This window comes from Labrus bergylta, chromosome 14 (genome assembly GCF_963930695.1).
Source record: "Labrus bergylta chromosome 14, fLabBer1.1, whole genome shotgun sequence".
NCBI classification, from domain to species: Eukaryota; Metazoa; Chordata; class Actinopteri; order Labriformes; family Labridae; genus Labrus; species Labrus bergylta.
The window spans coordinates 11,781,136-11,793,899 of record NC_089208.1 but is presented as its reverse complement, the minus strand read 5'-3'; the positions used below and the strand labels follow the sequence as shown (position 1 = coordinate 11,793,899).

General features: G+C 39.7%; 1 protein-coding gene across 1 annotated transcript; it reads left to right on the top strand.

Moving 5' to 3' along the window:
- The first annotated feature begins 2,619 nt into the window (after positions 1–2,619).
- cchcr1 (coiled-coil alpha-helical rod protein 1) lies at positions 2,620–12,026 on the top strand. Its single transcript, XM_020630254.3, has 19 exons — positions 2,620–2,993; positions 3,215–3,512; positions 3,620–3,787; positions 3,924–4,041; positions 4,274–4,468; positions 4,750–4,913; positions 5,014–5,128; positions 5,319–5,429; positions 6,706–6,849; positions 6,952–7,062; positions 7,338–7,444; positions 7,588–7,700; positions 7,797–7,869; positions 8,520–8,638; positions 8,724–8,912; positions 10,062–10,163; positions 10,310–10,455; positions 10,537–10,645; positions 10,745–12,026. The coding sequence occupies exons 1-19, from the start codon at positions 2,924–2,926 to the stop codon at positions 10,945–10,947; spliced, it is 2,655 nt and encodes an 884-aa protein (XP_020485910.3). The 5' UTR covers positions 2,620–2,923; the 3' UTR covers positions 10,948–12,026.
- The last annotated feature ends 738 nt before the right edge of the window (positions 12,027–12,764 follow it).

Here is a 12,764-nt window from a genome sequence, read left to right as displayed (position 1 = left end):
GCCTTGGACATTGAAATACCAAGCAAGGCACCAAATATTTTATTCATGTGTGTTTTCCTGATCAACAAAAAATCTGAGGAGGCTAATGTGTGTTGTCAGGGATCTGTGTGCCAGGCTTCTCAGTTTCTTTTACCAGCCTGACTAGTTCTTCACTGGTTTGGGCATCTGATAAGAATTCCTTCCAGGCACATCCAACTGGGAGGAGACCCTGGGGCAGACGAGAACACACTGAAGGGATTACATATCACATGAGACCTGGGACATCCTCGGAATCCCCCAGGAAGAGCTGAGTTTAATTTTTAACAACAATTCACAATCCTCCTTCAATCTTCCACCAACTGTTTTCCAAATGGCCTTTTTTTTTCAGTAAATGTTTCAAGAACTAGGCAGTGAACTTACACCTTGATTAGCTCTCAAGTATTCTTCAAAGAAATAGAGCTGCATCTTAATTCTGCCCTCTTTCTAATAAGGGTCAGTATTGTCTCTTTTTTCTCTCTATTCTCTATTCCCCGTGGCCCCTTCCGATCCCTCTCTTCCTGTGCTTTGTTCTTCGGGACCTGCTGCAGTGCATGTCGAGTGCTGAAGGAGTCTTTACCAAACTGCCCAAATAATGCAAAGCAGTTCCAATGTTATCCTAACCAATTCAATGAATGTGTCTCATATTGTCACACACTAGCAATATGATGTGAAACTTTATGTAAATACATTTAAAAAAACGCTGTCTTATTTCTTCAAAGATTTAATTAGATAAAATAAAACTTTAATGAAACCCAGGGGAAAGTGGGTCATGGCAGAAGAGAGAACATTATACATTCTAGGTGCTACAAAAACAGTTGCTGATGATACAGAGGAAATAGGATACATGAAAATACTTTGGATTGAGCCTCATTGAGCATACTAAATAGTGAATACTGCAAGTGCCATTCCTAAAACAAGCAAGGCTATGTTTGCAGTTCATAGATGTACAGGACAGATGTATTGCATACCAAATGTGCATTACTGCAGATGGAGGAAAGTTTTTGTTCAGAAGTCTGTCAAAATATGCAAATGCATTTATTCAATTATTCATATACATCAAGTTAGATAATTTATAGCTCTATAACATATTTAGAGGGGGCACCTCAACCATAATATGGTTAATTGCATAACCATGTTATCACCTATTATCATTCAAACTTGCGATTAGTGGCTACTATAATACATGCTCTGGTAGTCAGACACCAAAAAAGAAACAACTGCGTTTTTTCCCCTGCTTTCAACGTGACTAGGTGTACTGACATTGAGACACCCATTTCCACAAACTCTACCCAATCATTTTTCTATGGTTGTGTCAATATCAGCATTAACTCAACTTCAACTTTATTTGTCCCCGAAGAGCTAGGCTATCTCCAGAGGTGCTGCTGCTTGTCAACAGGCGAGGCAGGCAACTGCTTGGGGCCCCGGAGCAGTAAAGGGCCCCAGATAGCTCACAAACTCAAACCAAAGCAGTGGCCAAAAATGTGCACTCAATGTCATTGACCTGCTAAGCATCGCATGCATTATTGCTGTGAAAACCCAAGTTTGTTAATGAAAGTCACAGAAGAAAAATGAATGATCTGTCTATGTGAGAAAATAAAATAAACAGGACAAAAGAGGAAGAGGAGTAAGCGTTGGCTGGCAGACATGATGGTGATGGACTCTGGTTGGAGGGCCACCCAATTGATTAATTCCCTAGGGCCCCAACAGACTCTAGAATCACCACTGGCTATCTCCAAAGAAAGAAGTAAATTGATACATCCTTCCAATATTTCACATTGCATGTGCTTGTATTGATGAAATTGGACTCTGCTATAATATAGACTTACTATTTATTTTTTTTTCTTGCCCAAACTCTAGGGATTCCCAGCTGAATTGACTCTCTCAATCGTCTCAATCAAAGACGCTAGATCCCAGAACAACCCCAACTTTGGGCGGCAGTAGCTCAGTCTGTAGGGACTTGGGTTGGGAATCAGAGGGTCGCTGGTCCCAGCACAGACCAAGTCCAGAAAGTGGCCTGGTAGCTGGAGAGGTGCCAGTCCACTTCCTGAGCACTGCCAAGGTGCCCTTGAGCAAGGCACCTAACCACCCCACCAGCTCAGGAGCGCCCACTGTGGGCAGCTCCCTCACTCTGAAACCTCTCCATTAGTGCATGTCCATAGGATCCTGTTTGTGCATGTGTGTGTATTTCAGCCTATGTTTGTGTAGCATGTTAACTAGACAGAGTGTAAAAACGAATTTCCCCTCGCGGGATCAATAAAGTATACATTATCATGAAATAGGCCGACAGAAACGCAGACTCGCCACCGTTGTGCACATAGACTGTAAATATTAGTATTAATATTACATTGGTTGTGCACCAAAATGTGAATTGGATGTAAGATGTCCTGAATTTCGACTGTCAGGAAAACTTTCACCCGGGTTTTGTACTCTACTTTAACCTTCCTTGTTAAATTAACAATGCACGAACCATTGTAGAGAATAGAGCCACTACAGGATTATCGATAACGGAAGCGACACTTCAATACAACACGGGCTGGTGAAAGACCACCCTGCAAGTCTAACATCTGGGCATAACTACCAAGTCATATTGACCTTCCTTCCTCTTTCCCGTGATGCACCGCGAGGTTGTGTTAGTTGTTTTTTGACAAACCATTTCATTTAATATAAGTCAAAAATAAGTAAATATATTTGCCTGGATGCTATTAGCAGTCGCATGTTTGACCAACTCGTTGTTCGAGTATTAAAAGAGTGCTTAAAAGTTTAGCTAAAGCGTAAAGCTCTTGCAGGTTACCGTGGTAGCCCGTAACTTAGCAACGACGTTTGACGGGACTCGCGGGAGAATAAAGAAGAGCAAAACAACAACGGAGTGTTTTACTGTTTACGTTTCCTGTGATATTTACTGAACATGGACGGACACAATTTGGGAAACGAAAGGCTCATAGTTCCAAATGACTTCACGTCATCAGCACTTTCAAGTAAGTCACCTGTTCTAGCTTCCAATTCAGCTAAATATAGAGTTTGATATGATCTTAGCGAGCTAACGTTAGCCTACTGTATAACTTCCTTAGACTTAAAGAGTGAGTACTTGTTGAGTGTGATTTATCATCTTATGTTAGTGGATTATATTAACATAGAGGAACACGAAGCAAGGATATCTAAGTATGCGAGCAAAAACACATTATTTTATGTAATTTAGGTAGTATCCAGAAAGAGTTGATACCCCCATCGCATTTTACATCGAGGGTCCAGCCTGTCGTAGCAAACAGAAGCGCAAAGATCCAAGACCCATCGTCATCCATTTCGTGGATAAACCCAAGTACAGCATCGTTACCATCAGAGGAGCATTCCAGTCCTGCCAACCCATGGCTCGCCATATCCCAGGCCCAGCAGGAAATCTTGGAGCTGAAGAGGGAAAATCAGAGGATCTTAATGTCACAAAGAAAAAACAGAGGAGTAGGGGTTGCTGTGGATCATCCTTCCGACCTTAGGCCAAGGTATCCAGCTGTATGTTCAAATACAGATATTTTAACAATATATTTTACAATTATAGTCAGTTGGATAGTAAATTAGGTACATGAATAACTACTCCCTCGAAATGCAGGTGTCCAGGAAAAGGTGACCAGTGGTCTAGATGGGAGTCAGGCTGGCACCCGGAGGCGGAGAAGCACAAGGCCGAAGCTGAGCGGTTGAAGGGGCAGGTGGAGGCCCTGAAGGAGACTGCAGAGAGACAAAGGGACGAATTGAGGGACAGAGACTACAAACTGAACAGGTAGGAGAAGTGCTTATGTTGTTATGCAATCAAGTCTTTTTACAGTTTGGTCAGACATTCTTTACATAACACTTAGTGAATCACTTAGATGAATCATTTTGAACAAGCTGAACATGGTATAACCTTTGTTTGACAGACAGAGCCAGGAGTTGGAAGCACTGTGCAAAGAGCTACATGAGGCTAATGTAGTACTGGGTAAAATCAGGAAGGAACTCAGTGAAAGCAGTGCACAGAAGGAGAATATAAGATCACAGGTAAGGCTGTTTACTGACTAAGTTTCATCATGACACTGTTGTTGACAGAGATCACCTGGGAGTTACGGGTACCTCTAATTCTTTTCAGCAGTTTGTAGTCTGGTGTTATTGAACAAGCTTGTTATCTTTATAAGTGCTTATAGTCATCTGACAGTCTTGGTCTTGTAAGTTCAACATTAATTACTTTTTATTTATGAGGATTCTTCCATGTTTCACTTTTTCTATTTTGCAGCTTGAAAGACTGGAGGAAGAATCTTGTGAGGAAATTGCAAAGCTGAGAAGTGCTTTAGAGAGGAGTAAAGAGGACTCCCGGGAGCTTGTCCTGAAAGCTGAAATGAGCAGGTTACAAGCTGAGGAGGAAGCCAAACAGCAGACTCTTAAATTATCAGAACAACTGGAGGGAATGCGCAAGAAGCATAAGGTCGAGGTGTGTGGCACAATCTCTGAAAGGAATTTTAAACTGTTTTAAACCTTTTGCATACTGATTCAAATGACTTCTGCTCAATACCATGCATGTGAGACCCCATATTAATGGGCCTCTGCTATGCTGTAATATTCTTTAGTAAAACAGGGAGTATGTAGCACAGTGCTTTACTGAAAATGATCTGTACTTCTGACATTCCCACTTCTTAATGGAAATCATTTGTATTCAGGTTAGAATTTATATCTTTCAAACCTTTCATTGTTTCTCTCTCTCATTACTTTCAGCTTCAACAGTCTAATGCTTACCACAGTGCAGAGCTGGATGCAGCAAGCATTACCAGCAGAGAACTACACGGCAAACTTCAATCAATGACCTCAGAGGTGCTTGAGCTGAAAAAAAATCTGGTGGTGATATCTACAGAGAGAGACGAGCTGAAAGAACATTTAAGGTGCAATATTCAGTCTAAAAAAAGAACCCAGCTACACATTTAACGCACTGTGCAGTCAGATTCTATGATTTTCTTTTCGGGTTTGTTGTTTATTTTTCAGCCAAATGGGACAAGCGTTTGAAACACAATCAGCAACACTGCATAGCCTCAGAAATTACATTGGTCAGCTTGCCCCAGAGAAAGGAGAGAAGGAACGATTAAATGACGCTGTTGAGGTGGGGACCATATAAACAGTATTGATTACAATCATCCTACTGTAAAGTAATTGCTTTGGGGATGAAGCTTAAAACAATCTTCATTTCAGCATGTTTAAGCATAAACTGTTGGATAAATCAAGAGCTAGATCTATGAATGATCATGCATTGAACTATATAGCAAACCTTATAATGCTTTTGATTTTGTCAGAGGCTGAACAAAGAGAAAACATCTCTCCAGAAGACCACAGAGCTTTTGACTGTCAGGCTTCACTCTGTGAATGAGATACTGGCCCTCCAAGAAGAGAAAATGATTAAGAAGGTCAGTCTTTTTTCTTTAGATAGCAATGGATGATACCAACCTATGCTGAAAACAAACCACCAGTTGTGCTGCTGCTTGCAGACTGAAACAATGATTTCTTCATTAGGCTTTAAACAAGATTTTCTTGTTTCCAATATATTTTTTTACAAACATCTGTGATTGATTTATCCCTATCACAGAGTACTTGTGTTAAATGCATCTTAAAGAAGAACATGATTATAGCAGTGTGTTGACTTCATTCAAAGACTTAGATCTTTTTAGTCAGAAAACATCTGTTTTTATCAGTGATTCATGCTATGCTTCAGTGCTACGCTGTACTGCAATCTAAACCTTTTAATCAAATCTAGATAATAGCAACAAATGCATGTAACGGCTAACAGCTTATGATTGGAGTCGCTCGATGTTTTGATCAGAGAATAACAACTCCACCTCTCCAAAATGCTATTAGAAGTCCTTTCAATGAGGCCCACCAGGCTGAGTAATTACTATATACACTGCAGTCTATCCTGTTACTAAACCAAAATAGCATTGACCATTGCTATCTGTGATCTGAATCCAGATGATACTCTCAAGTTGTCACTTCTATGTTCATAAGAGGTGTCACATATGTTACTGTTTGTTGAATCTATACGTACATTTCTTGAATGGAACTGTGTAAGGATTTGAACTGACTGTGAGTTCTATCATATCTCTTTACCCGACAAAACATACACTTTTAAATATGTGTTAGTGTCTCCTGGCTATAAAATTATCAAGCTTTATCTTAGCTCTAAGAAACTTGAATCCACTCCATGGAGGATGATTATACCTAACATTTTCTAAACCATACCCTGGGGTTTCACTTCACCTGAGGTGCTTTTCTAAATGTTGTGTATTTACAGTCTGACCCTTCAGCACTTCAGCAATGTTTTTTCATACTTTTGAATGTGTTATTTTAAAGTGCATTTTGCATAGTTCCCATAAATGCCAACCCTTTTATAAACTTGGACATTCCTTGAGAAGTAATTGTCCTAGTTGACTGCTTGGATTCTGAAGTTCCTGTCAGACATTGTACTACTGTAGCTCAGTGATTAATTTAACAGCAGAGACTGTTTTTAAAACTACTGGCAGGATATTATATATGTGGCAGAAAAGGGACACATGGTTTTAAAGGGCTGGATTATGTCTTGGAAATGCCAAGGTTAATTAGTGATATATACTACTGTACTATTATTCATATTCATGTTTTGCATTTACTGCTGGAGTGTTTGACATATATGTGTTTATGTTTCAACAGACCTTGAAAGAACCACTTCTGAAGAATGGATCAGAAAGCCTTCAAGTGCTCCGGCTCTGGAGAGAGAAAGTGTTCAAGTTGTGTGTCCAGCTTCGCTCAAAGGACATTGAATCAAAAAGAGAGAAGAATGAACTTCTTTCAAACGTATGAAGACAGTCATCTGATGTTATGTCATAGCAAACTTATCATGCTCAATGTCTTTGAGTCTATGTTTAAAGTGTGGTTCTGTCCTGGTCTCTGATTTAGGTAAGAGCCATGGAGCAGCAGCTCCAGCAGGAGCAGCACCGGACTAGTGTGCTCCAACACAGTGTAGATAACAGGAGAGCTGAGCTGGACCTGGAAAGAGTGGAAAAGGAGGTTAGTACCACAGCAAGCGATGTGATTTACGTGGGTGTCTTAATATTTGATGATGCAAGATAAATTTGGGGCTGCATAGGAGAGTGATAAATGCACGTTCATTTGTACCCCTGCACACAATGCTGACTCAATGAAAACTTTGCTTGGTCTCAGTCGTACTTGAGGTTATGAACAGCAGCTGGCTAGTAAGATATTCTTAGCACTGAGAATCACAGTGTTATTTGTGTATGATATGTTGTGTTTTTGACTTAGTTTGAATTTGTCTTTTCTCTTAGACACTGAAAATGGACTTGGCCCAGGCTCACAAGGAAAATTCTCAGCTGAAGTCACAGAATCAAAAAGCAGAAGCTGATCTTGAATCTGTTTCTGAAGCAGTGCAGAGGTAAAACAAAATACTCTGGATTCAAAATCAGAAGATGAATTCATTACTAAGGAAAACGGTTGGAAAGCAAATGTGTTCTTCACGTCAGTGTGGTAACTTCTCCAGTAAAATATATATATTCACCCTTTGGCTTTGCTTCCCAGGTTTACTTTAGCATTTGAAAGCAAGGTGGCAGAAATGGATGCAGCTCAAACAAGGCTCAACACTTTAACACAGAGGCTAACTTTTGCTAAGGGACGAGTGGAGACAATCCAAGGTGTGATTTTAATGGCCGTTAATTTGATGATTGCATGGGCCTCACTTTGGATATCATATCAGGTTAAAAAAGGACATCATGTTTTTGTTTTGACAGGTTTGGTCATGAGGAGGGTTGCTCTGCAGAAAGTTCAGCAGGCCAGTAAACATGCAGAACAGGCTGCTGACAGGTATGAGGTCATTTTTACACAACAAAATGCTCCTAATCAATCTCTACTGACCTGCAGGAAGTAAAGTCTTCTTTTAGTCCTGTTTGCCTGGTAATTCCCTCATGCATTTCATTACAAAAAATGTAAAGTATGTACTTCAGAAGACAATCTTTAACCCTCTTATTGCTAAAGGCTAGTCATGTCTTCAAATTGCACTTTTTGGCTGATCGACAGCCTCCAAATTCAAAATATTTTATTTATTACATCTAGTGAAAAATGTCAGGGATCTATTTTCATTTGTAAGCAGTTAACAGATGTTTTCAATTTCACAGTCCGCTTAATTAAAATTCCTAGTGAGATATTTTAGATTAACGATCTGATGATCTAACCATTTCAGCGCTAATCCTTGGAGTGGTAAATTTGATCCTACTATTACTATACTATTCTATTACTCTGTCCAAACAAAGGGATGTTTGCCAGGGCCATGTATAGAGTCTGAAACTGAGGAGAGAGAGAGAGAGAGAGAGAGTGGGGAATGACTTGCGGGAAAGGAGCCATAGGTTGGACTCGTACACCGGCCAGGCCTGGTGCGCGAACCCACTACCAGGCCCTTTCTGCTTCCTTTTGCACCTCCATTTTTCTCTACTATCTTGTCTGTGTGTGTCCCGCAGCATCTCAAACCTGCACGCTGAGCTCCGTTTGGTCTGTGAAGAGAGAGACAAACTCACATGGGAACTCAAAAGAACCCCGGAGCTCATTGAGAGAGCACTGGCTGACCTAAAAGAACAGCGTGAGCACACTTATATCTCTCAACGCCTCAACATGATAAGTTAATCTGCATGATGCCTCATTTATCTTTTTAACATCCTCCTCAGATGAAGGCAAAGTGCATCAGCAGCAGCAGGAGCTGGAGCAGAGCTGGATGGAGGTCCGTCAGGCTGTGGCAGGTAGACAGGAGGCTGAAGAGAACTTGCTGGAGATCCAGACCCAGCTGAAGGAGAGTGAAATCAACCTGGAGAAACTGCGCTTTGAGTTCCTCAACCAGCAGGAGCACAGCGAACGTGGTGAGGCAGCAGCTGTGGCATGACTGTTTTTCAACCTTGACTTATCCAGGGAAAGCTGGCTGAGCACCCCCGCTCATTTCCAGAAATGCCCTACACATTTCACACCTGACCACCTCCTGCCTGCTCCACAGCTTTGCTGGAGCAGTGGGGGATTAAGTGACACACTCAAGAGCACCTTGACTGTACTGGTTCAGGGACAGTTACCGATACTAATATGATATTCCCAGTTTGGCCATTTAGGAAATATCTTACTTTTAAATCCACATTAATGGTATAACAGCACATTTTCTCATGACTGTTTAAAAACCGTTATTAGGCACATTCAGTTTATGTACTTTAAACTGGAGTTGCTCTTTAATTTGCCAGTGGGAGGAATAATTGAAGCAAACAAAACGTTTTTCATATTGGCACCTCACTATTGTGTTTGTACACATTTTGAACTACTACCCTTAACTAATTGTTTGGCTTCATGGGGGCATTTCAAAAAAGTTAATACACAGCACTGAATCACTACACAAAAATGATCCGTAAAAAGTTCCTTCATTTTTAATAAAAAAATAATTTGATTTAATTATATTTGGACTCCTTTCAGTTACAGAGTACTATTAACATTCTGCAGTTGTGTTCAAGTACTCGTACTCCTCTTGAGCTCTATTTGATGTTACACTGATTCCTGAGGGAAATATCTGATTCTTAAGCTGCAGCAGATAGCGCTGCTCTTTTTTAAAACAGATATTTGCTCACTGTGTGTGCGTTCTATTTGGTGTTAGATGTTAAGAATTAAAATTTTTTTTTAGCTTTTCATGGGTTACAGAAAACTGCTGCCATATATAATGTTTAAGTATTGTTATGCTTGTATAGTGTTGATTAGTTCTGCTTTAACAGTTCAAACATTTCATCTTCATTGTTTGATTTTGTATTCTTGAAATGCCAGGTCCTAACTGTATTCCTCTAGCTTTACTGTTTTACGATCTGGTCACATGGGTTTGATGTAAATGACACGAATCAAAACGATTAAATGTGAACTTTTGCTCACAGATGCAATAAAATCCGGTCTATGCCCTGGGGTACAGAAACAGCATTAGCATGTGCTTCTCATTGTGTACGCTACTGCCCTGAAGAATCATGCATTTGTTTTTTCCTTTTCAGTGCTGCAGGAGAGAGTGTCTGAGATCAAGGACCACTGTGCTGAGAAGCTGAGAGAGATGGAGGAGCAGGTCAATACTGCCAGAAGAGAGCACACCAAAGCAGGTAGCAGGATTAGTAGCATGCTGTCTCAGCCCACAGTAGCTTAAAGCAGGGGGGTGGAGTCATATCTCTGATCTAATATGATTGTTTACTCTGTATATGGCTGCATTTCCCTGTGGTCTTCCATCCGACTGTGTTGTTTCTTGCAGTTATGACTTTGCGTCAGTTTGAAAAAGTGGCAGGAAAGAAACAGGATGAGATGAGAAAAAGTCACCACTATGAGTTTGAACATATAAAAAATAAAGTCCAGATTAAACAACCCAAGGAGACCATGAAAGACAAAAACCTGCTGCTGGTAAGACTTCGCAAAGCAAAAGAAAACTGTGAGAAAAATGTTGTTTCTGTCCTCATGATTACAACACATAACCTGATCCAGGTCTCTGTTGCTGAGAGAGAGAGTACGTCTGAGTATACAAGAGCACAGACAACAGCTGTACAAAAGTCTCAAGCACCAAGGGAACAACCTTCAGACATAAATACAGATGGTAGGTCGTGTCTTGACGCTTCATGCATAAGACTCTTATTTTCAAGTCCCCCAAAAATGCCACATCGATCTTAACGACGGTTTGTCTGCTTCTTGTCAGCGAGGCTCCTGTCTGTTTTAGAAGAGCTCCACAGTCTCAGTGCTGCAGTGGTTAACAGCTCTGAGGACTCTGCGGAGGAGGAGGGACAGAGTGACAGCGTGACAGCGTGGGACTGTCTACAGGCAGTCGGGCTGCTGAAACCTGATGATGAGTCACTTGAGCCAGCAAACACACCTTTAATTTGTACAAGAGGTGGGCAGTGATGATGTGTACAGAGCCAAAGAAATACACAGAAAGAAAAAGAATGGCTCTTTAGAACAGACACAGTGTTCGTGAATTGAACAAAAACATTTCACCATTTCAGTACATCTGTGTTACTAGAGGACGGCTTTTATTTGAAGAGAATTTTGGAAGATATTAATGGACAAAGTATTTAATTCAATCAACGTTTTGGGCTGAACAAATAATACAAAAGCACTTCTTAGCACAAGGGGAAGGAAAGAGATTTTTTTGTTTTTAATGCAATTATCAATAGTTTCTTCTTAGGAATCTGCTTTTCAATTTCTTGCTTTCTCTTAATTGCCTTACCACAGAAACTATGTAGACAGAACACTTTAACTTCTGACCCTTATTTTAATGATATCCCCTTTTAAAATTTGTCCTTGAATAGTCTGTGTTGTTCCCTTTAGGATTTAAAGTCAAACAATTACCAAATTCTATGGTGAAAAGGATCATTCACATTTTGAGTCACATCAAATATATATAAACATATTTTAAGATTTATTTTTGTAGGACAATGAGCAGAGTAGGAAATCGGCGATAGAGTGGGGAATGACACTCATAGCCTCTGTACAGAGGGTGTGACCTAACCGCTAGTCCATCAGTGCCCTGCATAAACAACATTTATTTTTGGGCTTTTTGTGCCTTTAATGTAGAGATAGGACAGTGGATAAAATCAGGAAGAGAGAAAGTGGGGAATGACATGCGGGAAAGGAGCCACAGGCTGGATTTGAACCTGGGCCGCCCGCCTGGAAGACTATAGCCTCCACACATGGGGCGTGTGCACTAACCACTGCGCCACCAGCGCTCCCAGAAACTATTTTTTTAATAACATAAAACCTTGCAGACTTCAATAAATATATATTTAAATATAAAGACTTTCAGTGATATTTAAAAATAAAAATCAAATGCAAATAGAAATGTTCTAAATAAAAGGAGATACTTTCTAGTGAAAAGAGTAGTAGTACTATTCCTAGTAGTTTGTGATGGTTCAAATATGCCTGTGCTTTCAAGAGACCTCTGTTGTAATTTTACAAACTAATAAAGTATTGTTGATTGCAAATCTATGGTGTTAAGCAGTATTTTGAGAAATAATGACGAAGCAATGCATGATTTGATATGAATCTCAATTTATTTCTAACTGCTGATTGTCTGTTATAAAAATGAAAGCCAAACATTTTTTTTTTAAATTAACATATATGTTAGCAGAGTTTTTGGATACAGCAGATATTAGAATAAAATGCCCATATGATTCTTGCATGACATTTTTTACAACTTTCTCATATTTATCTGACAAAGTTGAATTTGTTATGATGAAGTAGGTTTATATGCCATAGGGTTTCTATTTATATTACATCAGTACAAAGGGGAAGACCTATTTGATTTAATTTGGAAAGAAATCAATATTTTGTATTTAGAAGTTCTTATAGGCGTATTCTTTAAATCTTTTTTCGGGTTAATATATATGTATGGGAGGGGGATGTCGGTTTTGTGGTTAATTTGTAACAATGTTTCATGTCATGTATGTCTTTGTTACCTGCTACTGGATGCTTTGAATTTCCCTCAATAGAAGAAATAAATAAAGTATCTATCTATCTATCTATCTATCTATCTATATAGAGGTCAATCCAAAAATAACTGTGCAGTCATAGGATGGATGATGATAAACATCATGATGAACCAGATAATTGTGCTATTTGTCAAGTTGTCATGAGTGCTAATACATTTTGCAAGAGTTCAGCGTTTCAAGCCTCAAGGTAAAACTCATGGAGAGCCGAGTGGAAATTCTAATAAAGTCTAG

What these genes read in the sequence shown, in the direction of transcription:
- cchcr1 (XM_020630254.3), top strand. Translation starts at nt 2,924, where the DNA reads ATGGACGGACACAATTTGGGAAACGAAAGGCTCATAGTTCCAAATGAC. An exon ending in AGAGACTACAAACTGAACAG is followed by an intron (nt 3,788 to 3,923) that starts GTAGGAGAAGTG and finishes TTTGTTTGACAG; the next exon opens with ACAGAGCCAGGAGTTGGAAG. An exon ending in TGGAAAGAGTGGAAAAGGAG is followed by an intron (nt 7,063 to 7,337) that starts GTTAGTACCACA and finishes CTTTTCTCTTAG; the next exon opens with ACACTGAAAATGGACTTGGC.